This window comes from Paroedura picta, chromosome 15, assembly GCF_049243985.1.
Source record: "Paroedura picta isolate Pp20150507F chromosome 15, Ppicta_v3.0, whole genome shotgun sequence".
Lineage (NCBI taxonomy): Eukaryota > Metazoa > Chordata > Lepidosauria > Squamata > Gekkonidae > Paroedura > Paroedura picta.
Genome location: NC_135383.1, coordinates 16,962,431 through 16,985,819, shown reverse-complemented (window position 1 = coordinate 16,985,819; position 23,389 = coordinate 16,962,431). Strand labels below are relative to the sequence as shown.

The following is a 23,389-nucleotide window of genomic DNA, read 5'->3' as shown; positions in this document are numbered from 1 at the left end:
GGGGTAGTCAACCTGTGGTCCTCCAGATGTCCATGGACTACAATTCCCATGAGCCTCTGCCAGCATTTGCTGTCAGGGGCTCATGGGAATTTAGTCCATAAACATCTGGAGGACCACAGGTTGCCTACCCTTGCCATATAAGAAAATCCAGCTGCAGAAGCAGGTGGAAAGTACATTCTTCAATGTATGCGGAATGGGCCCTATTAAACAGTAGAAGGCAAGTATGCCAGAATGCCGGTTAAACTAATCAGGTATCTGTCAGGGAAAGCAAGAATTAGTCTTTGGAAAGAATGTCTAGAAAGCACAGCTCAAATTGGACCACATAAAGGGGTCAAATGCTGAACGTTTGCAACGGAACCCCTTGTGTGGATGTCCGTGCGGCCATATTTGATTCCCACAACCTCTTCCTTGGCTTCGTTCCTTCCACCTGGAGAGGGATGAATTGCAACCACTGGTTTCTGAATGGCATAACTTGTTTTAAAGGCAGGTGGATTTTTAGCGACTGGATTGGAGCAACAGAAGCTCTTGTAACTGCTTCCTCACTTCCCCCTGCTGGCAGGATCTTAACAAAGAGCTCCACTGTGTGGAGGGAAGGGAGCTGTTTCCTGATCATGGATCTGTCTCTGGAAAAGATGAGCCCTTTGCATTTCTCTGGTTGTGACCGATGGCAGTGAGCTGTAGCTTGGGAAACTGTCTGCTGGGGGTGGACAGCAGTGGCCCAGCTGCTGGTTCTTTGCGGTAGGCATGGATCATGGCCAAGTCAATATGCACGCAGGTTCTCTCCAGAAAACATTTAAGGGACAGCTGCAGAGAGGCATATATGCCATGGGCGATACACAGGTCTTTTGCAGAACCCGAGAGTTTACTAGTGCAGCCAGGGGGAGGGGGAGGGGGAGGCTCCTTCTCGGTGGGTCCTGGTTGAAAGTCATTACATTCCTTAGTTATGAGAGCCACGTATGCTGTTGAGGCCTCCAGGCTAGGTCCCAGCACATAAATAACAACCCAGAAAGCCTGTCCTTTCTGTAAACTGCGGTGGGTTTTGGAACTGGGATAGGGGTCCTTCCAGAATGTTGACACAGAACAATATAAATACCACAGACTATAGTGCCGAACCCAGCCATTCTCAATTATTTCTTTTTACCATTGAGAAACCCCTGAAACGTTCTTCAGGCTTTGAGAAACCCCAGAAGTGCTGTGATCGTGCAGAATGTCATTGGGAAGCATAGCTGTGTCTGGGCGGGGCATCTCCCCTTCCCACCCCCTCCAGGCTCATCATTGGCCATTTTGGGAGGGGGGACGACATGACCATATATAGTCATAACATAACCCGATAAATGTTTAATAAATGTTAAGTGTAAAGGGAAAGGTATCCCCTGTGCAAGCAACGAGTCATGTCTGACCCTTGGGGTGACGCCCTCTAGCGTTTTCATGGCAGACTCAAAACGGTGACTTGCCATTCCCTTCCCCAGTCATTACCGTTTACCCCCCAGCAAGCTTGGGTACTCATTTTACTGACCTTGGAAGGATGAAAGGCTGAGCCAACCTTGAGCCGGCTGCTGGGATCGAACTCCCGGCCCTGTAGTCAGAGCTTCAGACAGCATGTTGGCTGATTAACCATCCTGTGCCACAAAAGGCTCTTTCATGTTAAGTGTATGTGTGTATAAAAATTCAAGAAATCCTTCCAGGGCTGTCAAGAAAACCCCGGGGTTTCGTTGAGAACGCCTGATGTAACCCAACCATAAGACAGAGCAGGGACACTTTGGAAGCCCAGTCCCTACACATATACACATACCTCTGGGGGAGGGTGGCAACACTTCCTGATAAATGTGACCAGTGCCCCAAATATGGAGCCTTTTGTAAATGCAGCCCCCCCCCCCCCCAGCATAGCGAGGTCTGATTTCTAGGTGTCAGAATGCAAGATTAGGGCTCTTTTCTGCATTTCCACATCTGGGGCGGGGAAAAAGGTTTGGGACAGCCCAAATGGCAATAGCTGCTGAAGGGGAGCTCCGGCTCTGCTCCACAAAGAGGCCTTTTGTCTGTTGCCTGTGACACACTCTGTGTGGATGGGTCCTTACGTGCCGCTGAGGCTGGATGTGCTGGTGCACATCGACTTCCTTGCTGTGTAAGCTGGATCCAGCTTTTCCTTACCCTGCACTTCTGAATGCCATCATTCTTCCCCCCTCAAAGAAGAAGTAGTAGTAGTAGGTTCTTATATGCCGCTTTTCTCTACCCAAAGGAGGCTCAAAGCGGCTTACAGTCACCTTCCCATTCCTCTCCCCACAACAGACACCCTGTGAGGGAGGTGAGGCTGAGAGAGCCCTTGAGATTCATGAAGAAGAGTTGGTTCTTATTTGCCTCTTTTCTCTACCCAAAGGAGTCCCAAAGTGGCTTACAGTCACCTTCCCTTTCCTCTCCCCACAACAGCCACCCTGTGAGGTAGGTGCAGCTGAGAGAGCCCTGATATTACTGCTTGGTCAGAACAGCTTTATCAGTGCTGTGGCAAGCCCAAGGTCACACAGCTGGCTGCATGTGGGGGAGTGCAGAATCGAACCTGGCATGCCAGATTAGAAGTCCGTACTCCTAAAAGAATCTCCAGCACTGCTGACAACCTTCCCCATCAGATCTGTTGATGAAACAGGTCTGTGATAAAACTGGCAGTCTCCTCAAGGCACAGAGGGCAGCTGTTAATTGGAAGAGCGAACTGTTAAATGCTGGTGTTTCCCCCCCCCCTTTTCAAAGTCAGGTCATCACCTTCAGCTACGCTCCCCAAATCTCCTGCCAGGTTGTTGAGTCACAGATTTTGTTTGTGTTTTTCCCCACTGTACTTGATTCTTTTTGCAGGTCATGCTTTTCGGTCTTTGCTGTTCTAACGGGTGGCAAAGGGTGGTTTTAAAAACAAACGTCCTCTGGCAAATGTCCTTTGCGGCAGGGGTAGTCAACCTGTGGTCCTCCAGATGTCCATGGACTACAATTTCCATGAGCCCCTGCCAGCAAACGCTGGCAGGGGCTCATGGAAATTGTAGTCCATAGACATCTGGAGGACCACAGGTTGACTACCCCTGCTTTGCGGCACTAGCTGTACAGCTGCTCCACAGGCCTTACAAGTTTGGGGAGCCCCATTATCAAGCTTTCGGATGAAATTAATTCAAAAGAAATTCCATCTAAACATCCAGAAGAAGTTCCTGACAGTTAGAGCGATTCTATGAACGCCAATTCTAATGGTTCAAAGAGCCCCGTGTGTGTGTATTGCGCTAACTTTTGCTAAAGGTAAAGGTATCCCCTGTGCAAGCACCGAGTCATGTCTGACCCTCGGGGTGACGCCGTCTAGCGTTTTCTTGCGATTTCCTTCCCCAGAACTATAAGATAGGCCAGTACAATAATGGCTGTATTACGGACTGAGAACTGGGCCTGGCCCCTGCCTGGATGTTGGTGGAAATAATAAACAATTGTGAGGTCCAACAGCTGGACAAATATTTTTAAGTGATTTCTTAGCATCATTTTTGCATACCAGTATTTGCCCCACAGTATTTCTCACTATCTCCCTGACACATCTGTGAGGTGCATTAGACTTGGAGCTTTGCAGCTATGATGGTGGTGGGGGTGGAACTTGGTTCTCTCCTGTGCCCAAACTCTTATCTGTGGCACCACTCCAGTTTCCTACCTTACAACAATGCAGTAACTAAGATCTGGAAAGAAGGGGGCAGAAGTCCTTTACGGGCCCAGGAGCATGTTGGGAAGAGAAGCAGCTGTCCCTTGGGAGGGTGTGGGCAGACTGTGTTCGGGCTCAAGGTGGTCTTCAAACTTCTTGGATCCAGCATCTCTTTCTCGTTCCTTTTGCTTGCTTTCCTTTGGTTCTTTCCCTGTGCTGCACATCCTAGACTTTCCCCTGCCCTCCAGATCTGTGTTTGGCTTATTCCTTTATGTCCCTGCCTTTTGTCTAAATGGCAGCATAAAAGGGGGGGGGGGGGTTGGGGTTGGAAGACAGCAGTTATGGTACATGTAAAACCTGGTCACAATCTGCAAGGGGCCCTTGTGTGAGATCTCTCTTTGCTGAGAAGTCAGCTTTGGCCCTCCGCACTGAATGGCATTTGGGAAGGTCAGCTGCTTTCTGTTCTTCCCAGCAAGGTAACGCCAAGTGCCCTTGCTCCAAGATGGTGCTTGATAGCGTTGGACATCCATCCCCTTTGCAAGCTTTGTGTGTGCTTGTACAGTAATGCCTGTGCTATCAGGAAATTTAAGCTGGATGTATATCCCCGTCACATGTTAGAGCTGAAGGATAACTGTCTGCTTCTTTTCTCATAGTAACCCTCCATTAAGTGAGGAGATGCTGCCTCCAGGGGAGTGGATGTGTCATCGCTGCACTGTGCGTAGAAAGGTAAAGACAAATTGTTTCCCAAATTGAACCTCTCAGGCTCCAGATATAAATCTCTGTGCCTCCGTTGCTGGGAACAATCCCAGGAGAGCTGGTAGCTATGAAAAAAAAATCTATATGAGAGAAAACAGCAGCAGCTTGCTTGCAAAAACAAAATTCTCTCTAAACGCCGGGATGTTTGTTTCAAACGGCAGCCTTCTTCAGTCAAGGGAAAACCCTCCTTCGTCAGTCCATGAAAAAAAAAATTAGATGAATGAAGTCACCTTTGATGAAGAAACCACCTGTGCCGCCACCTCTCCCGGGCGTGTCAATCCACTCTCAAGTGGCTGTCCTTGCTTAGTGGGGCTGTGACCTGCCACCTTCTGTGTCTCCTCAAGCCCCTGAATTGCGAGCTGGCTGCAGCTGTGAAAAAGGAGCGGTCCCTGCGCTGGCAACAGGCCTCTGCCTCTTTCAGGCTGGCAGCTTGGATTGCCAGGCAGCCCAGTTCCTTCCGGCTAGCGCTGAAAGAATGAAGCACCCTCCTGTTGTTGCCATAGCAGCAAAAGGGGAAATGAGCTATGCCTGCCTTGTGTGTGGGAAATGGGTGAGGGAGATGATTGGGCCTGGTTCTGGCTTGTCATCAGCGATGGCTGCCCTGGCTGCTGCAGCCAATCCAGCCAGAACGGCTGCATACAAATATTGACTCCTGGAGCTGCCAGCTTCAAGGTGTACCTGAAGAGTAAAACGGCTGGAAAAAATATTTCTGGGTCTCCAGATATTTCTAGGATGCCGTTTGAATAGGATTTCCCTCCTCTTTTCCCCCCTTACTTCACAAGAAGCGCCCCACATTTGGGTATTGCCTTTGTACCTGTTTAAAAACGATTTAGCGCAAACATTCTTCAAATGCACTGCACTGGAGATCATCAAATCCCCTAGACATAAACCGGCGGCATCAGACCTTACAGCAAACTTGTTTAATGGAGGAACTTGCCTGTCCAATTAAGCTGTCAGAAGGGGTAGTCAAATGAGGCATTTGTCAAGGGCTGGTATTCTTTTCCATAAAGAATTGCTCAGCAGAATGCAAAGCCATCACCTCTTCAAGAACCATTTTTGAAGGAGGACTGCTTTGAGATAAGCAGTCGGTACCTTTCAAATCCTCCTATTGCATACTGCCATTGCATGGTGACTATATGACCGCTTGATTGGATGCGTTCAGTATTTTTTTTCTTGTCTTGCAGATTGTGTTTCTCAGCTTCATTTCTGTGTATAATGAGAATCTTTTTCATTTTTTATTTAATAAATAATTTTTTAAAACTTATTTCCCTGGTGCAAAGGAAGATGCCTCGCATTCTTCTCTTCTGCCCGCTGTGTTAAATCTGACTGTCTGACTGTGTCTTGCAGAAGCGAGAGCAGAAGAAAGAGCTGGGCCACGTGAATGGCTTGGTGGACAAATCCGGGAAACGGACCACGTCCCCCACCAGTGACGCAGACTTCTTGGACCGATCGAGCGGCGGCAGCCTCCGGGCCCTCTCTCACACTCGGCTCTTGGAGCGCAGGGCGAGCCGGCCGGGCACGCCCACGTCCAACGCCAGCACTGAAACGCCCAACTCGGAGCAGAATGATGTGGACGAGGACATCATTGATGTGGACGAGTACTCGGCCCCCACGACAGAAACAGACTGCGGGCAGCCCCATCTGAAGCGGCCTTTTGAGCTGCTCATCGCTGCTGCCATGGAACGGAACCCGACCCAGTTCCAGCTGCCCAATGAACTGACCTGCACCACAGCACTTCCAGGCAAGTGGAGCACCCTCCTCTTGCATGCTTTGTCTTCCTGAGGTGCCACCTTGTTTCTCCCAGGTGTCAAAGGACACACGGAATGTCAGCAGTCAACGGTCTGACCTGTGAAAATGAGGCAGGCCTTAACCTCCCCACCCTCTTGTTCCGTGGGGAGTAGAAGCACCCACCACTGTCAGGGCACTTGGCGCAGGGGGCGCTTAGCTCTTTGTCTAACATCCGCACATTTTCTTCTCCCATTGTCCCTGCTTTCTGTATCTGCAAGTTTAGGTATTATAGAAGTAACAGGGAGCTGTTTCCATCTTCTCCAGGTACTAGTAAGAGGAGAAGGAAGGAGGAGACCAGTGGAAAGAATGTCAAGAAAGCACAGCACGAATTGGACCACAATGGGTTGGTTCCCTTGCCGGTGAAAGTCTGCTTCACGTGCAGCAGGTATCCATGGAGGAGTGGTGGCAGAGCTAGGCATGCTGTTGCATTGTGGGGGCCGCAAGAGCCACATTGGAATTCTGAGCCTGCTGTCTGGAGATCAGGGGCGTTCTTTAGGACCCTCGTCAGGTCTGCTACTGGGGGGCATGAGAGAGGCCCATTGGTGTCGGCTGTGCACACGTTCTCCCTTGTAAAATCCACAGCCAGTGAAAGGAAGAATGCACACACCACTTTTTCTGGAAAATGGCTGATCAGCTGCTAGAGCAGGAGATTTCCCTGCTTTTTTGTTCTTGGGTCCAGGTCCTCCCTCAAAAATAAAACAGCCAACCATGTCCCTGCCTTAGTTCCTCATCAGCAAAATAGGAATAGTAATGGGGAATTGTGGTTGTGGGGATGAACTGAGAAGTGACTGGGTAGCACTCTATATACTGTCTGATTTGTGCTTGGAGAAATTCTAGGTGCTGAAGAACTCTTTATATGTATGTATGTATGTATTATTTGATATGTATTATGGATGTATGTATTATGGACTAGCTCAGGGTGGCGTACAACATATCATTCACATAAAATTCAATGAATAAAAAAAATAATTAAAACAGTTCACTAATGCATGTAATAACAGTTAACATTGGTTTGTAACAGCAGTTAATTTAGGCATGAACCTGAGTACCAACTAGCAGTGTCAGCAGTCCCAGTTAACAAAAGTTCTTCCAGAATGAGAATGTATTCAGGGGGCATCTTTCTGGTGGGGAGGGTCCAGTTGATGTTACTATATCTCTGGCCCAGACACGTACCCAGTCTGGGAAGGACTCCAACTACAGCAAGCAGCTGATGAATTGAAATTAAGGCCTGAGGCAATAGTGCCCAGGGATTTGTGTAGCATTCCTCCAGTCCGGAAAGTCATGAGCGGCGCTTCTGGGTTGATTCCAGGAAGTTTTGGTGTGTCAGAGGTATCGCTTCAAACATTCATTTCAACTCAATTGCTTGCTGTAGTTGGAGACCTCCCCGGAAGCTGGCTGAATACATGTCTGGGCCAGCCTGCCACTTTGCCTGTGTTTCAGTAGCTTTTACCAGGGCTGGCCCCTTTCCCATCAGAAGTCTCTTTTCTGGGAAGGACATGGGTGGTGACAATTGGCACCCTGCCCCGTGTAACTTTTCATCCCCCTTTTCAGGAGCTGCCGAGTGGCCCCTCTCATCCAGTGTGATTACTGCCCACTCCTGTTCCACATGGATTGCCTGGAGCCTCCCCTCACAGCCATGCCCTTAGGCAGGTGGATGTGTCCGAATCACATTGAGCATGTTGTGGTAAGCCACGCCCCCTACGGCAGCCTCTGGGTCCTTCTCTCCCTCCCTGCCCATCACGTGATGGTTCCGTTTGTGGGAGTTGTAACGCAGCACTGCTTCTTCTCTCCAGCTGAACCAGAAGAACATGACTCTGAGCAACCGGTGCCGGGTATTTGACCGCTTCCAAGACACCATCTCCCAGCATGCAGTCAAGGTGGATTTCCTGAATCGGATCCACAAGAAGCATCCACCGAATCGGCGGGTGGTGCAGTCGATGAAGAGAAGGGCCTTGAAGGTAGAGACCGTGTTGCCGATGAGTGGCCAGCAAGGGACTGAGCTGTGCAGCGTCTTGCCTTTTTGGTGACGTGGCAAAGAGTGTCAGCCTCTAAACCGGAGATCCGGGTTTGATTCCCCCCCTCCTGCTCCACATGCAGCCAGCTATGTGACCTTGGACCAGACACAGTTCTCTCAGAGCTCTCTTGGCCCGACCTGCCTCACAAGGTGTCTGGTGTGGGGAGAGCTAGGCAGTTGTAAGCCTCTTTGAGACTCCTCCAGGTAGTAAAAAGCAGGGTGCAAACAAAAAGCTCTTATCCCAGTGTCTCAGCGTTGCCAGCAGTGACGCTGCATGGCTCTGGAAGGAAGTGACACCCTCTCCTATCAAGAAGGTCATTTCCCTTCTGGAAGTCACAGTGCTGGTAGCTGCTCCTAATCAGGAGCTTTCCCTGCTGTAAAATCTCTGTGTGAGGCAGAAGTACTGTACTGCACATGAAGAAAGCCTACAAGGGGCATGTATTTAGCATATTTAGATTAGGATCTTCCTGGCATTTTCCTGTGTCTTGGACCCCTTACGCAGTGTGCCTTTGCAGCTGAATTTTCTAGTGCAGAACAGAAAAATCTTGTAAAGTACATTGGAAGTGCCTTATCCAATGCGTAATGGGCCCTGATGGTCTCAATTGGAGACTACCTACTCCTTCGAGCAACTTCCTCCCAGATTCCTTCCACAGAATGTCAGACTGTTAGGACTCTCTCTCTCCCCTCTCTTCTTTACCATGTTGTTTCTCCTCTCCATAAAAATATTCTCTAAGCAGCCAGTGTTGTACTCCTCCTTTGCATATTTAAACTCTATACTGTTGTCCACTGTCTCTTGCTGTAACTATGCTCCTACTAGGTCAACAGTCTTTTCTCTCCTCCCTGCAGGTTCCTGATGCTATAAAATCCCAGTATCAGGTTCCACCTCCATTGCTACCACCAGCAGCCATCAGGGATGGGGAGCTCATCTGTAACGGGGTCCCCGAGGAGACCATGCATAAGCACCTTTGGAATTCGGAGCACTTAGCCACCCAGACAGAGCAGCAAGAGGTAAGTGCAGATAAGCCTTGTCTGAGGTAGCCTCCATGGAGCTGCCTTACAGCTGGTCTGGGGAGGGCCCGCTTCGTCAAGCCCCTTCTGTCTTGGGTGATGCCGACAGCTGACCCTTTCCCACAACTCCAATAGCTGACCCTTGGAGTGCTTTAACAATATTCCCTCAGCCAGCTCAGCTGGGCGTCCTCCCATTGAAGAGTTTGCATGGAAAAGTGTCAGTCTTCTTAAGCTTTGATTCCCAATGAGCTACTTTGCCTGAAAAGCAGGAGAAACATCTAGACCTCTTAGGAAGACTGCCTTCTGTCAGCCAAGGGCCTTTCTCCCCAAGCATCTTGGATGTCTGCAGTCAAGGACTGTGCAGGAAAGGAGGCAGTTTCTGTTACGGGAGGGGCCTGAATCTGGGATACTTGCAGTATAAGATTGGGAGATGTGTCTTGCCTCAGCAGTCTCTGCATGCCGCGGTCCAGATTTAGGTGTCGAGCCTCTTTTCTATGGAGCATGAAACAACGAACTTGCCTTTGCTTGGAAACTGGTAACTTCCAACTCATTTGCTTAGTCTCTCCTTAGAACGCATGAAAAAGAGAGAGGAAAAAACATATTAGCTGCTCCCCCAGCTACAACATGAGTCTCTAGTATATAGCTGCTCTGGGCACCCACACACAACTCCATACAGTTACTGGCATAAAACAAATTAGGAACAAGGGAAACAGAAATAGTGGAATGATCATAAAGCACCAGTCATTTTAGATTTTAGATTTTAAAAACTGTAGCTAGAAAAATCAGCCACAGTAAAAGTGATATTAGCATCCTTATCACTCCATAGAAATTGACAGATCAGGTCTTTATGATGAGTTCTCCAATTAGGTATAAGGGGTATGCCATGCCTCACTGGACCACGTTCAAAGGACAATCATCAAGTAAAATAAGTTGAATAGCATCAGGAACACTTAGTTCGCAAGGACATAATCTGTTTTCGAAAGGAGTCTTAACAAATCTCCCTTGGAACACGTTGGATGGAAAAACATTGAGCTCTGCGATAAAGGGGGTTCGCCAAGTTATAGAAGTAAGCCTGCATTATCCCACGCTGCACTTAGAGACCAACAGCACAAGAAGAACAAATTGCTGGAATAGTCAAGTGGATTTTTTTTAATGACCAGACACCCAAACGGTAGGCAGGAGAGAACTGTTCAGAGTTGGTAAGAGCTGTCGGGGGCCTGCTTGCAGCTCCTGGGGCATCGGCTCCCCTTTCCAGCTCTAGAAAGGGAAGCCTGGCCAGATGAGAGTTGGTGGGCAAGGAGATGCCTTGTGTCTAGTTCTTCCTGCAGAGGGGCAGTTCTGGAGGCAATCATTTCCCTGTTAACTTCCGTTTGTCCCATTTCCACACCTGCTGGCGGGGTTTGGCGAGCCAGCTCTGGCGGATAGGGCTGTGGGGTGGGTTGGCTGCTGAACATTGTGGGGCCTCTTCTTAACGTGTGCCCTTTGTGTCTCTGCTTTCAGTGGCTGTGCAGCGTCATTGCCCTGCAGTGCAGCATCCTGAAACACTTGTCTGCTAAGCAGATGCCTTCGCTTTGGGACTCTGAACAGGCAGAAACAGCCGATGTGAAACCAGCAATCGTCACTGACAGCTCCCTCGCCAGTCCGTACCAGGCAGCTGACAAGGCAACTGTCCCTTCCATCTACCCAGCATCCTGTGGTCCTGGAATGGCCACTCAGAACTCCCTGGGCGCTCTGCAGGAGGATGCCCACTACCCCTCGTGTCCGGACAGGCCCAAGAAGGCATCACCTTGCGGGACATCCAACGGCCCCAGCCCTGCCTCGGAGGTGAAAGTCAACGGGCCACATTTCTACAGTGACTCCACAGCACACTTGACTGACTCTCCGAGGCGAAGCGGGCAGGGCAGCGTGATATCTCCCGGCCTGTCTCATCGGCAACCATGGCCCAGGCCCTCCACGCCTCCCGCAGCTTGTGGGCTCCTCAATCACATGGCAGGAGCTGTTGTAAAGACTGAGAATGCGGTGGGGCCTGTTTCTTGTGTGCATAGGAGTTCTGTGCCAGTCGCCAGCATGCCGGCTTCCATCCTGAACTCATGCCCCAGCCTGGAAGCGACCAGCACTTTGCAGAGGAAGAACGCACAGACACAGATCGGGCCTTTGCTGGCTGGGGACTTGGGAACAATGGATTCTCCCCTGACAGCCACCCGGGCACTCACTCCTCCCCAGGCGACTGTGGGCGACGGGATCTCTGCTGTCGGAGCTGCTCACGGATTTTGCTCCCCGGCACCGCCTCCAGGTGAGCAGCAGGGGGCACGGGAGTAATGGAACTCTGGAGCATTTGGGCGAATCCCTGAGTGTGGGCCGTGCTGCCCTCCTGCTCAGTGTGGAGTGACAAGGAGAGCATGCCAGGAATCCTTAAGGGTGGAGTCGCAGAAGATCTTGGTAGTATATGCAAAGAAAGTATATGCAGTCTGGTAGTATATGCAGGGAAAGACCTTTCACTTCTTCACTGGCAATTAGGATCCACCTTCTATGAGGCATCTTCATCTGTTTTTTATACTTTCTCAACTGAAATTCCATTCCATTTTTCCTTTGGCAGCTTGAAAGTGTTCAGGGGTGTAGTAGGGGCAGCTCTCATCTGCTGTTTGTCAGGGAAGCTTTGCTCAGTCCCGCTGTTACGGTGGTTGCCCAGCAGATGGTTTCTTTTGTCATCTGTTTGGGTGGTTTGGTGTTAGTGCATCCAGAATCTGGCTGGGGCACTAGCCCTGTATGTATTCTTCTACAAAGCGGAGTACGCTCCCGGCCTCCTTTGCAATCTTAATTGTTGCATCGTGTCTACAAGCATAGGCAGCTTCAAGAGGAGACTGCATAAATATATGGAGCAAGAAGCCCATCAGTGGCTGTTGGCCACAAGGTACAGATGGAACGTTATGTCTGGGGCAGTCAGGTTCTGTATTATTGGTGCTTGGGGGCAACAGTGGGAGGACTTTTGGAGTTCTGGCCCCACTGGTAGACTTCCTGATGGCCCCTGGCTTTGGCTACTGTTTGAGATAAGAGTGTTGGGCTGGATGGGACAGTAGCCTGATCCAACATGGCTTTTCTTACAGTCTCATTGTGTCACACTCTGTATGAAAAGACATGATTGGTGGCTGGAGTCAGGCAGCTTCCCACCAGCATCAAACTTGTACAGAGTACCCAGTTCCCACAAACATGCTACCCTGTACCAGCAAATCTCAAACCCAAAGATTTAGCTTGGCATTCTTGACAGGTCAAAGTCCTCCCCTCCTCCCTCACTGGTGCCCACCATGTGCCAGAAAGCACTTTATCAAAATGCCACATCTGCCCTGTAAAGTTTCCCGACCTCTTGTGCTTTGTATTATCCATGTAAGGTGGCATGTAGCTTATTCTCTAGGGACCTTGGCCTGAGTTCTAATCAGTCTTATCTGTTAGTTGGAAAGTGCTTTGTACCAGGAGCCACACGAAAATTCTGGGAACGATTGGGAAGGGGCTTGGAAAAATTCTGAGCTGCTTACAGAAAAAGGCCAGATTCGCATGCTACTGAACTAATGGAAATGCATTTGCTGCTATTCTCTATGGCAGGCTTTCGCAGACGGGGTTTCTTGATGGCCCTGGAAAGGCTTCCTGAATGGATGGGAATTTATTTTTTATTTTAAAAAAAAGATGTCTAAACATTTATCAGGTGATATAACCATAATATGGTCATGTTATTTATTTATTATTTATTATTATATTGACTTGTATCCCGCCACTCTCTTTAGACTCGTAGCAGGTAACATGAAAATGAAAATTCATTTGCTGTAATGCTTATGTGCAGTTCTTTGCCGATAATCTCACCAATCCAATCGGAGAAAAAGGCAGACTCAAAATGTATTCAGTAAAATAAATAACTCTGGCTGTTAGGAGAGCAAGGAATGAGCTTCTGGAGGAGCTGCAGGCCCCGCAGGAGCTTTCAGCATTCCGCAGGGCCAGCAAAACGGAGCTCTTCCACCAAGTCTATGTTTGAGGGTGGGCGGCAAGGACAATCATGGCCCCCCTATAGGAGCGGCGGCTTGCAAGTTCCATCTATCCCTCCTCACCCTTCTCCCCCCCCCCCCCCGAGGTATTGCTTGGGATGTTAGAGATGGGACAATATTTCCTCCGTATCTTTATTTTATACTGTTGATATTGTTGTATTTTATTTATTTATTTTTCAGGGGTTTTAATGGGATTTTTTAGATTATATCTGACTTTTTTAACCTGCCACAAACCTTCGGAGAGCGGCAGGAAACAAATCACAAAATAAATACATAAATAAATAAAAATAAGGTGCTGGATTTGATGGACCTTTAGCAGGGTTCTTCTGATCGTCATAGGCCAGCATGGCAGTATCCACTGAAGACTCAGATAGCAGACTGGTGTGGTTTGGAAAGGTGCTTTGAGCATCTTGGTGCCAGGCTTCGCTTTCCACTCCTGTGGCCGCCATTCCATGGGCCCGCTAGCACTAACTTTAGCACTTCTGTTTTAAAAACCTCTCTCTCGCCTTATTTCCTGGAACAAGCTCTAGTTATTACATAGACCCACTATTGCAAAACCCCAATAATACTTAACAGCGGGTATAAAAATGAATTCATTTGCTGTACCCAAAAATAATAGTTCCATATAATGATTCCAGGAGCTCAGTTGAGGCTGGACAGAGTAGACCTGGTGCTAGAAAAGTCTTGGCTTTTAAGCGGCGGTCGGTAGGGGGCTTGAGGGTTTCATTGGATGTTCTAAGGGCTGCTGTAACAATTGTGACTTTGCGAACCAGCTGCAGGGCCATGTTGAAATGGCCCAGCGCTGTTTAAGAAAAGCAGCAAAAAGGTGAGCATTTTTGGATTTCTCCCCTTTCTTCTCCAGACGGCAAGATCAGCCCAAGCGTTTTAACAGCACCCTCAGTGCCACCTCCCAGTTCTGCAGCCCCACTGGATCTCGCCTGTTCCCTGAAAGCATTAATGGATGGAAGCGGAGGTGAGTCCCAGCTTCTTTCTGTCGAGCGCCTCCCCATAGGACGTGCCGTTCTGCAGGCTGCCAATTGCTCACATGTTGATCTTCCTTTCAATATATTCTCATATTGGACTCCATGTTCTGTTATAATCTGTTTGGCATGAAATATGTAAGTTTTGCCATTAACCCATAATCCATCATTCTATTTGACCGTTCTGTAAGATCTGTAAGATTATTTTTCCCCCCATTATGATGCATAAAATCCTGGCAGCTCTTACCACATATTTAACAAGTTCACTATACATTTTGATACTATTTGACACTGTATTCAATAACGTACATTTTGGGCCCATTGTAAATCTGATTTCCAGTATCATAATCCAATATTTCCTGGCTCTCTGACAAGTCCACCATGTATGATAAAGTGATGGATTTATTTTATAATACGTCCAACATTTGCTGTTACAGTTCTTATTGACCTATACTGTATCTTTTGGGGCAATTTGCCATCTATAAAACCTCATATACCAGTTTTCATTTAATATTTGACATTCAAGAAACTTCATTGACCCACAGTGTTTCCTCCTGGTCTGGCATGAGGGGTGGTTATTTTTTTTTAAAGTAATTGAACAAAACAATGAGATTTTGAGAAATTGGAATATCTGTAATATTGCACTGTCTTTTTCCCCCATCTCCCTTCTCCCCCTCCCCGGGGCTTTCACATTTCTGCTGCCAGGCCTGGTCAGTGACCCTTCTGTTGCTTGCCATTCCCTTACGAAGAAGGCATGGGCAGTGTATGCAAGATGTGACACACAGGGGAGGAAATGGGAATCTCTTGTTTCCTGCTATGGAAGTGGCATTTACGCTAGGGCTGAACACTTTGCTTCTGGGAGACTCAAGAGCTATACTGGCAAACCCCCTCCTTAGCAACCTTCTTTTCTCTCCGCAGAGATTGAGATTAGCATGCTGGATGAGAAGCTGATCAAGTTCCTGGCCTTGCAGAGAATCCATCAGCTCTTTTCTTCCAAAGTTCAGCCACTCATGGGCAGTGTTGGTGCCACCCAACCCAGCCCCACGGGCAGTCAGGCTGAAGGTAGGTGCAAGCAGAACTGGGGCATCTTCCACTGCCCTCGGGCGTTGGGTCTATGCAGTGTCTACCAGCTTGCCTACTCTGGGGGCAGGAAGGAATTTCAGCATATTCAGTTGAGCTACTGTCTCAGCCACTGCCCTGGTCTTCCAGAGCCAACGATGGTGATTTGGGCCCATCTGTCCCATGCCTGGATTTTCTCCAGGTGTCATCAACAGCTTGTTGGCGCAGCTTCCATTCTCCTATCACAGTGAGGAACCAATCAATTGGGGCTGGATTGGCAAGCTGAAGGGAACCTGGCTGGGGCAGTTTCTTTCTCTCTCCTCTAAACTTCTGCTCCTCTCCGGGACTCCATTTGGGTGCTGCACAGAAAGGGTGGAATGTTAGATGCTTGGGGGGCAGGGGGCTAGGTGGAGGCCTGGAATTTACTCCCTTCTTAAGAATGTTTGGTTTGAAACGCTTTTAGCAGTCACAGAAGAAATGTGCATACTTTAAACATAATGTTTCCAACCAGGTTAAGTCCACCCCCTTCCTGTTTTTAAAGGGAATGTCCCAAGTGCAGGTTGACTGGGAGCCGAAATAAGGGCAGATTAGGACCGGGAAGGGGAGCAGTTCTGGACAGAGTGGAACCACTGAAAAAGACACAGGAATTCTTCTTTTTAAAAGATGGCCTGTGCTTTTCCTCCTCCCCTTCCAAAAACAGACCCTCCAGCAGGGCCAATGGGCTGAGCATGCACACTGTTCTCCTGCCCCAAGCAGTCGTTGGCAACAAGTCATGGCTCTTGTTTGCACAGGCCAGATCACAGCTGGAGGAAATCAATACTCTTCTCTCCCCCACCCCCCCAGTGCCTCAAACTTGAGGGGTGAGGAGGTTGTGCTCAGAGCTCACACAGCTGAAGATGTGTGTGTTTCCACGGTAAAGTCCAAGTCCTTTACACATTTAGCTTGGACTTCCCAAAAGATCTTCTTAAATTTATGAGGTACACTACTGAAATGAAACAGGATGAGAGGCAGGGGAGATCAGATCTCTGGAGAACTATGCTTGCAGGTGCACCTTTTCATAGCCTCCTTCAGGCAGCCAGGAAGATGCTTTTTGGACCATGGAGCACAGGAGTTGTCACGTGGCATGTTGCATTCTGTCAAGTGTGTGTGGGGGGGGGGGGGCAGAGGCACCATCTACATTCATCCACATCCACATGAGGCTGTGGTTCGCGATCCGACAGATGCCTGCTTCTGGCTCTGGACCGCCTTAACTGGATCAATTGCCGAAGCAAGGGAGGGGTTCCCTCCTCTTTGCCCTGTTCTCCTCCCTTTGCTCTCAGGGAGCTGAGATGGGTGTTCTGCTCCTGCCATCTAATGAGCATCTCTGTGCTGCCATTGAGGTGGGTTTCTTTTTCTTTGGGCGTGCTTGCTATAGAGGTCATCTTTCTGTCTTGCAGGGCAGAGGAAGGAGGTGCAAGCCCGGGCTGTCTTCTACCCTCTGCTGGGCATGGGCAGCGCTGTGAACATGTGCTACCGAACCCTCTACATTGGGACAGGCAAGAGCTCCGCTCATTGCATGACTAGGGATCCCTGGCTAGACCGTGGCTTGTGTCGCCCAGCCTGCATTGAATACCCTCCCGGCCTTGCAGGAGCTGCACTGCAGGTCTTGGTGCTGCCAAGTCAGTAGGAAAAAGGATTGTCTTGGCAGCTTCTAACTAGCCATTGGGCAGGGGGGACGGGGGACGGTGGGGTTTGCTGAATCCTCTCCCAGCATCTTTCCTCCTCCCAATTATAACCTGCCTGTATCCAAGCTGCTCATGACCCAGAGCAGCCTTTCTCAACTTTGTCACCTTTGAGAAACCCCAGAAGTGGTGCAGTCGTGCAGAATATGGTTGGGAAGCATAGCTGTGTGCATGCCCACCCAGAGCCCCTCCCCTCCTCACACCCTCCTGGACCATCATTGGCCATTGTGGGAGGGGGGGGGGGCAGGTCGACATGACCATCCATGGCCATATCACCCGATAAATTTTTAACAAAATTTAAAGAATATTTTTTACAAATTAAGAAAACATTCAGAAAACTCTTCCGGGGCCATAAAAATAAAAACCAGGGTTTTACGAAACCTTGGTTAAGGACGCCTGACCTAGAGCCTCATCCACTCTCTTTTCCTTGGCAGGAGCAGACATGGACGTGTGCCTTACAAACTACGGTCACTGCAACTACGTGTCTGGCAAGCACGCCTGCATTTTCTACGACGAGGTGAGTCGCAGGCCACGGGCCACTGCACCAAAGAAGCCTTGTGATACAGCTCAGGAAGGGCGCTAGATCTAAATGCATGCATCTGCCGGGGGAGGTGAGATATGACATCTCTCTCCCATGTGGTCCTCCAGAAGGGGTGGGCCCGCAGGCCACGTCTCCCGGCCCTGGCCGTCCTGGTTACGTCCCTGAGTGGATTTCCTTATTCCTCTTTCGCAGAACACCAAGCATTACGAGCTGCTCAACTACAGTGAGCACGGCACAACGGTCGACAACGTCCTGTACTCGTGTGACTTCTCCGAGAAGATGGCCCTTACCCCTCCCAGCAGCATGGTTGCCAAAGTGCAGAGCGTGATCAGTAAGTTCTGGATGTCAAGGCATCTTTGCTTGGAGAGGGGCTGGCCTCATTCCTGCCACCACATGATATGTGCCTGCATCCTGAAACTGCACCAGAATCCACTCACCGGAAAACTTTACACCAGCGGTCTCCAACCTTCTAGTAGTCGGGGACCGCCTCCGAGGGTTGGAGAGAGCCGGCGGCCCGGCGGCCCCCGCTGCTCGCAAACGCGCACGCGCAGAGCTGCCGCACGTGCGCGTTTTTGCCAGCAGGGGGCGCAAACACGCATGCGAGGCAGCTCCGCGCATGCGCGTTTCCGTCGCTGGCGTGCCGGCGGCCGTGCCTGCTTCTTCCCCCCTTCTCGCTGCAGGGGGGGGGAGGAAGGCGCGGCCGCTGGCGGCACGGTACCATGGCCTTTGCGGCCTGGTACCGGGCCGCGGACCGGGGATTGAGGACCCCTGCTTTACGCCCCTTGCACAGTGCCCAGCACCTGAACAGCTTGCTGCAAAGGGAACCTGGCGTCTCCGACTGCTGCCCTCTGCCCCAGAGTCATGTTCGTTTACTCTCTTGAAATTTGGCACGCCCCCTTCAGGCCAGCCGCCAGTGCTCTGTTTCTGGGTGGTTGTGCAAAAATTAAGTAGGAGGGGGTAGGACCCAGTGAAGGACCGGATACAAAGCAGGTAATAGGGCACTGGGATACCGGTATGGTAGCGTTAAGCTAGGAGTAGCAGTTGTTATAACAGTCTTACTCTCTGCAAAATGGAAGTTTCCTGTTGAAAAAAATGTAAATTGATGTCCCTTGAAAAAGCCACGCAGCGAAACGCTTTGAGATTTGTTTAATATTCTGGACATTGAAGAACCATTGAAGTTTGAGGACTCCTTAGAAGTCTGTTTATTTTACTGTAACATTTGATACCCCATGCTGGTATGCCAGTGTGCTATTACTTGGGGTGCTTGTGGCAGCTTCGTGTTCCCCAGAATCTGACCTCTGGAGCACCATACCTTTGAGTGCTTTGCATCGGTCTCTGTGTCTTGTCCAGGTCCCTCTTGCATCAGGAGAGGGCGCCACTGCAGTCTTTGTGCAGCTCGTAAATGATTCTTAAGTACAAGATTGCCCATTCTGGCTGTGTGTGCTGCTTTTCCTCAGGAGCAGAGAGAAAAAGAGCTAGGAAATGCTCAGTCAGGCAGATTCACAAGCCAGCTCTCTTTTCGTAGCTCCATGTGCTTTCATGCTCATTCTAAACCAGGCTTTGTCAATTTGTTTTGTACCATTGAGAAACCCTGAAACATTCTTTGGGCTTTGAGAAACCCTAGAAGCGAGCACAGTGCCTCTTGTGGCAGGGCGGTAAGGCAGCCAACATGCTGTCTGAAGCTTTGTCCATGAGGCTGGGAGTTCGATCCCAGCAGCCGGCTCAAGGTTGACTCAGCCTTCCATCCTTCCGAGGTCGGTAAAATGAGTACCCAGCTTGCTGGGGGTAAACGGTAATGACTGGGGAAGGCACTGGCAAACCACCCCGTATTGAGTCTGCCAAGAAAACGCTAGAGGGCGTCACCCCAAGGGTCAGACAGGACTCAGTGCTTGCACAGGGGATACCTTTACCTTTTAGAAGCAAGCACAATGGTGCAGAATATGGTTCTGGAAGCACAGCTGCGTACATGCCCACTTGGGGCCCCTCCCCTTCCCACTCCTTCCAGGCTCATAATGGGCTGTTTTTTTGGGGAGTCAACGTAATCTTGTATGATCATATCAACCAATGAAAAATTTTAAAAATTAATTAACCCCCACCCATTAGGACAGGGTTTCCTGATACCCTGTGGTTTCTTGAGGACCCTGGAAGGGTTTCCTGAATGGGTGAGAGTTAATTCTTTTTTTAATTGGTTAAGCATTTATCAGGTGATATTGACCATATATGGTCATGTCAACCCACCCATCCCTCCCAAAACAGCCAATGGTGGGCCTGAAGTGGGCGGGAAGGGGAGGGGCTCCGGATGGGCATGCATACAGCTCTGCTTCCCAACCATATTCAGCACAATTGCACCACTTCTGAGGTTTCTCGAAGCCCAGGGAATGTTTCAGGCAGTTCTCAATGGTTAAAAACTTGAGAAAGGCTGCGTTTGGGGAAACCCTTCCAGGGCCGTCAAAAAAAAAAAAACAGGTTTTCACGAAAACCCTGGTTGACAAAGCCTGTTCTAAAGAGTCCAGGCGGTTCTCTCCACCCACCCACTCACCCGCGTCTTCTCTTTCTAGAGCGCCACAGGAATCGGAAACAGGAGGAGGAGCCGCCGCCGCCGCCCCCGCCGAGCGAAGAGGCGTCCACGATGAGGTCCCAGGCACAAGGCCCGCTCCGGAAGCCTTGCAGCTGCAAAGCCAGCAGCTCCAGCTTGATCGGGGGCAGCGGGGCTGGCTGGGAGGGGACGGCCCTCCTGCACCACGGCAGCTACATCAAGCTGGGCTGCCTGCAGTTCGTCTTCAGCATCACGGAGTTTGCGACCAAACAGCCCAAAGGGGACGCTGCCTTAGCACAAGACACAGACTTGGCCGAGAAGCTGCCACTCAAGCCTCACCAAGTCCCCGTGCTGCGCCCCCATTCGGTGCCCTAGGGGTGGGGCGGGGAGAGGCCTCTCCCGCCGGACCCAGGCAAAACCCAACTGACTCGCAAACCATGTCTTCTGGATTTCATTCTTTCTTTCTTTTTTTGGCGGGGGGGGCCTCCGTGGGCCCACAAGACTGTTGCCGCCCTTTGCATGAAGTGAAGAACTTCCCACCCACCCCCCTCTCTTTTTTTTTTTTTTTAATTGTTTGCTCAAGTTTTAGGGGCATTTGCACATATATTTGTACTATACATTTCATTTAAAAACAAACAAACATAAAAAGAAACTGCAGCGCATGGGTGGGGGCCGCGCCGGGCGGAGCCGGCTCAAGCCGCCGGCTCGTGGGCGTTGCCTGGCTTGAGCGCTCCCGTGCCGTTGTAAAATAATCAAAAAACTTGTTCTATTTTGTGCCAGTGACAATAGTTTTATATTAAAAAAAAAAGAGAAATACAGTTTTCATACAACAAAATCTCTATACAATTATCACTGTTTTATTTAATGTAAAGACGTGCTATTCTCCTGCCAGTCTCTCTCTCTCTCTCTCTTCCCACCCACCCACCCACCCCACCTCTGGTGTCCCCTCCCCTCCCCTCCCTGCTACAATTGCACTCGGTGGATTGTGGGCAGCGAGAACAGAGGTCTTATGTTTCTGATGTCCATCCTCTTTCTTTTTTATTTTGTTCCTTCTGGGATAATAAGGAGAAGAAGTATTTGGGGTTCTGTGTAAATACATCCAGTGACGGCATTGTTCCGTGTTTTTTAAGCTGTGTACAGTGCTACATGTTGGTATGACGTTGCCTCCGGTTGTCTATTGTAGCAAAGCGTTTCTTTGTCGTAAGCCTGTTTTTTGTCCTTTTGTCCCAACACCCTCCTCTCTCTCTCTCTCTCACCCCCCACTCCCCACCCTGTTCCTAAGTTCTGATGTACAGAAGTAATTGCAATGTTTTAGGCTTTACAGAAACTTTTTTCCCCTGTATTCTGTATATAAAACAACAAAATCTGTCATTTGCTGGTTTCTGCCTGTCTGTCCAGACCTCGGGCTGGCCCTGCTTCAGCCACGGAAAAAGACCCATCCTCTGGGGCGTCCTCCTGGAGGCAGGGCCCTGCTTGGGCCTCTGCCCTCCAGAGCTGCTCCCCCTGTGTGCTGCCACGCAGACAGGCGCCAATGGCTCCTTCACCAGGTGAAGATTTAGGTTCGGGGGCAGAGAGAGGCTGCCCCTTCCCCCTGCTTTGGCCTTGCAGAGGAGGATGGGACAACGCAGGCCTCGCCTGGGTGGGGGAGAGCTCTGCCTGCTGCCAAGTTTTAAATGGTCTTAGCACTCAGTTCTGATCTGGACATTCTTAACTTCCTTTACCATTATTTTTATTTTGTATAAAACCCTTAAGATTTTATGACTGTTCCAGTGGCATTAAGTCTGTATTAATAATAAACTCACATGCTACGATTTAAAAACCACACCGCTGGGCTAGGCCTGCACTATTATTTCATTTTGCTCCCCTTTTGGCTGCCCCCGAGACCCAAACACCCTCTCAAACTGCGACTTCACCCCAGAGGAACCTGGAGGGGAGAACACAGGCAGTGTCCGTAGCTGGCCTCAGGCATTTCTCATTCAGCAGGGACGCAGGACTGGAACCCAGCTCCACTGGAGCCACTTTCAGCCGGATGTAAATGGGGCAGACCGGTATTGTGACCCTAGGTGATGAACCTGCATGATCGGATGGACCTTCCCTCTCCCGTGTTCCTGCTGTCGGAGAAAATGTGGTTTTTCTGCCCTCCTGGCCGTTGCCTCCGTGAGCCCAAGGAGTGAGTCCGAAGACCCTTCCTTTTCATAGGATAGCAAATTAGGGCAAGGGCACCCACCTGCTTCCTTAGAAACGATATGGGGGCAGAGTACCAAAGGGAGGGCAGATCAGTATTAGTTGCAGCCTGAATTCTTGCCAGCGGCAGAATGCAATGGGTTAATGTGAGCAAACGCGGTTGCTACTGTGCTGCTGGAGAGGAGAATGAAGGGGAAGAATGTAAAGTGGAGTTCGGTCATGAGAGGTCCTGGGGAAGGGGGGGGCTGTTTGGAATGAGGTGTTACGGTGGCACTTGGAGCTCACCAGTGGGGGTGGGAGGAGGAATGAGTCATTTGTGGCACTCCTCCTAGGCTCCTTTGGAGGAAGCTGTTATTGGGTAGGCAAAGTGGGGACAAGGAGCCTGACCACGAGAGGCCCACCTCCCCATAACCATGCCCCTTGCTCAAGATTCTATATCGCCTTCTGTGCCCAAATGCCCGCCACATTTGCATGTTCAGGTGATGTTGTCTCCCTCAGACCAACTTGCGGCAGCATTATGAACAAGTTCTCAGTTTGACTTTGTGTGTGTTGTGGTGTGTTTCTGGCTCCCTTGGATTTTGGCATGCCTTCTGCTTGCTGTTGGGATACTTCTTTATTACTGGCTCCTGGGCGGCAGCTGATGTCCCTTCTGTATTGTGGGCAGATGTGATGAGTTGTGACTCCTTTTAAGTTTGTTGTGAAAGCAGCCCTGTTGAGCTTGCTTTCTAAGGCAGGGGTAGTCAACCTGTGGTCCTCCAGATGTTCATGGACTACAATTCCCATGAGCTCCTGCCAGCGTTTGCTGGCAGGGGCTCATGGGAATTGTAGTCCATGAACATCTGGAGGACCACAGGTTGACTACCCCTGTTCTAAGGGGTCCACCAGGACCACATTAGCTCTGTGCATAGCCCAAAGGTAGAGGAAATGGCAGGAAAATGGTCTGAAAGTTACTTGGGTTCCACAATTAGCACCAATCTCTTTGACCCCTGAGCTTCAATAAGCAATAATAGAAGGAGAGTTGGTTTTTATTACTCTGCTTTTCACTGCCCGGAAGAGTCTCAAAGCAGCTGACAATCGCCTTCCCTTCCTGTTGTAACTATCAAGGCTGTGATGAGCACAAGG

The 23,389-nt window shown here is 49.9% G+C and overlaps 1 protein-coding gene across 1 annotated transcript in view; it reads left to right on the top strand.

The window, feature by feature from the left end:
- The window catches only part of PHF12 (PHD finger protein 12), a 33,548-nt gene extending 12,094 nt beyond the window's left edge, over positions 1-21,454 (top strand). The window contains exons 3-15 of the mRNA XM_077311357.1: positions 4,303-4,375; positions 5,753-6,146; positions 6,458-6,578; positions 7,745-7,877; positions 7,987-8,151; positions 9,054-9,215; positions 10,716-11,508; positions 14,109-14,219; positions 15,145-15,288; positions 16,722-16,820; positions 17,441-17,523; positions 17,740-17,878; positions 20,106-21,454. Of these exons, the coding sequence (XP_077167472.1) occupies positions 4,303-4,375; positions 5,753-6,146; positions 6,458-6,578; positions 7,745-7,877; positions 7,987-8,151; positions 9,054-9,215; positions 10,716-11,508; positions 14,109-14,219; positions 15,145-15,288; positions 16,722-16,820; positions 17,441-17,523; positions 17,740-17,878; positions 20,106-20,458 (2,770 nt within the window). The 3' untranslated portion in view covers positions 20,459-21,454. The remainder of the gene's footprint in view (positions 1-4,302; positions 4,376-5,752; positions 6,147-6,457; positions 6,579-7,744; positions 7,878-7,986; positions 8,152-9,053; positions 9,216-10,715; positions 11,509-14,108; positions 14,220-15,144; positions 15,289-16,721; positions 16,821-17,440; positions 17,524-17,739; positions 17,879-20,105) is intronic.
- The last annotated feature ends 1,935 nt before the right edge of the window (positions 21,455-23,389 follow it).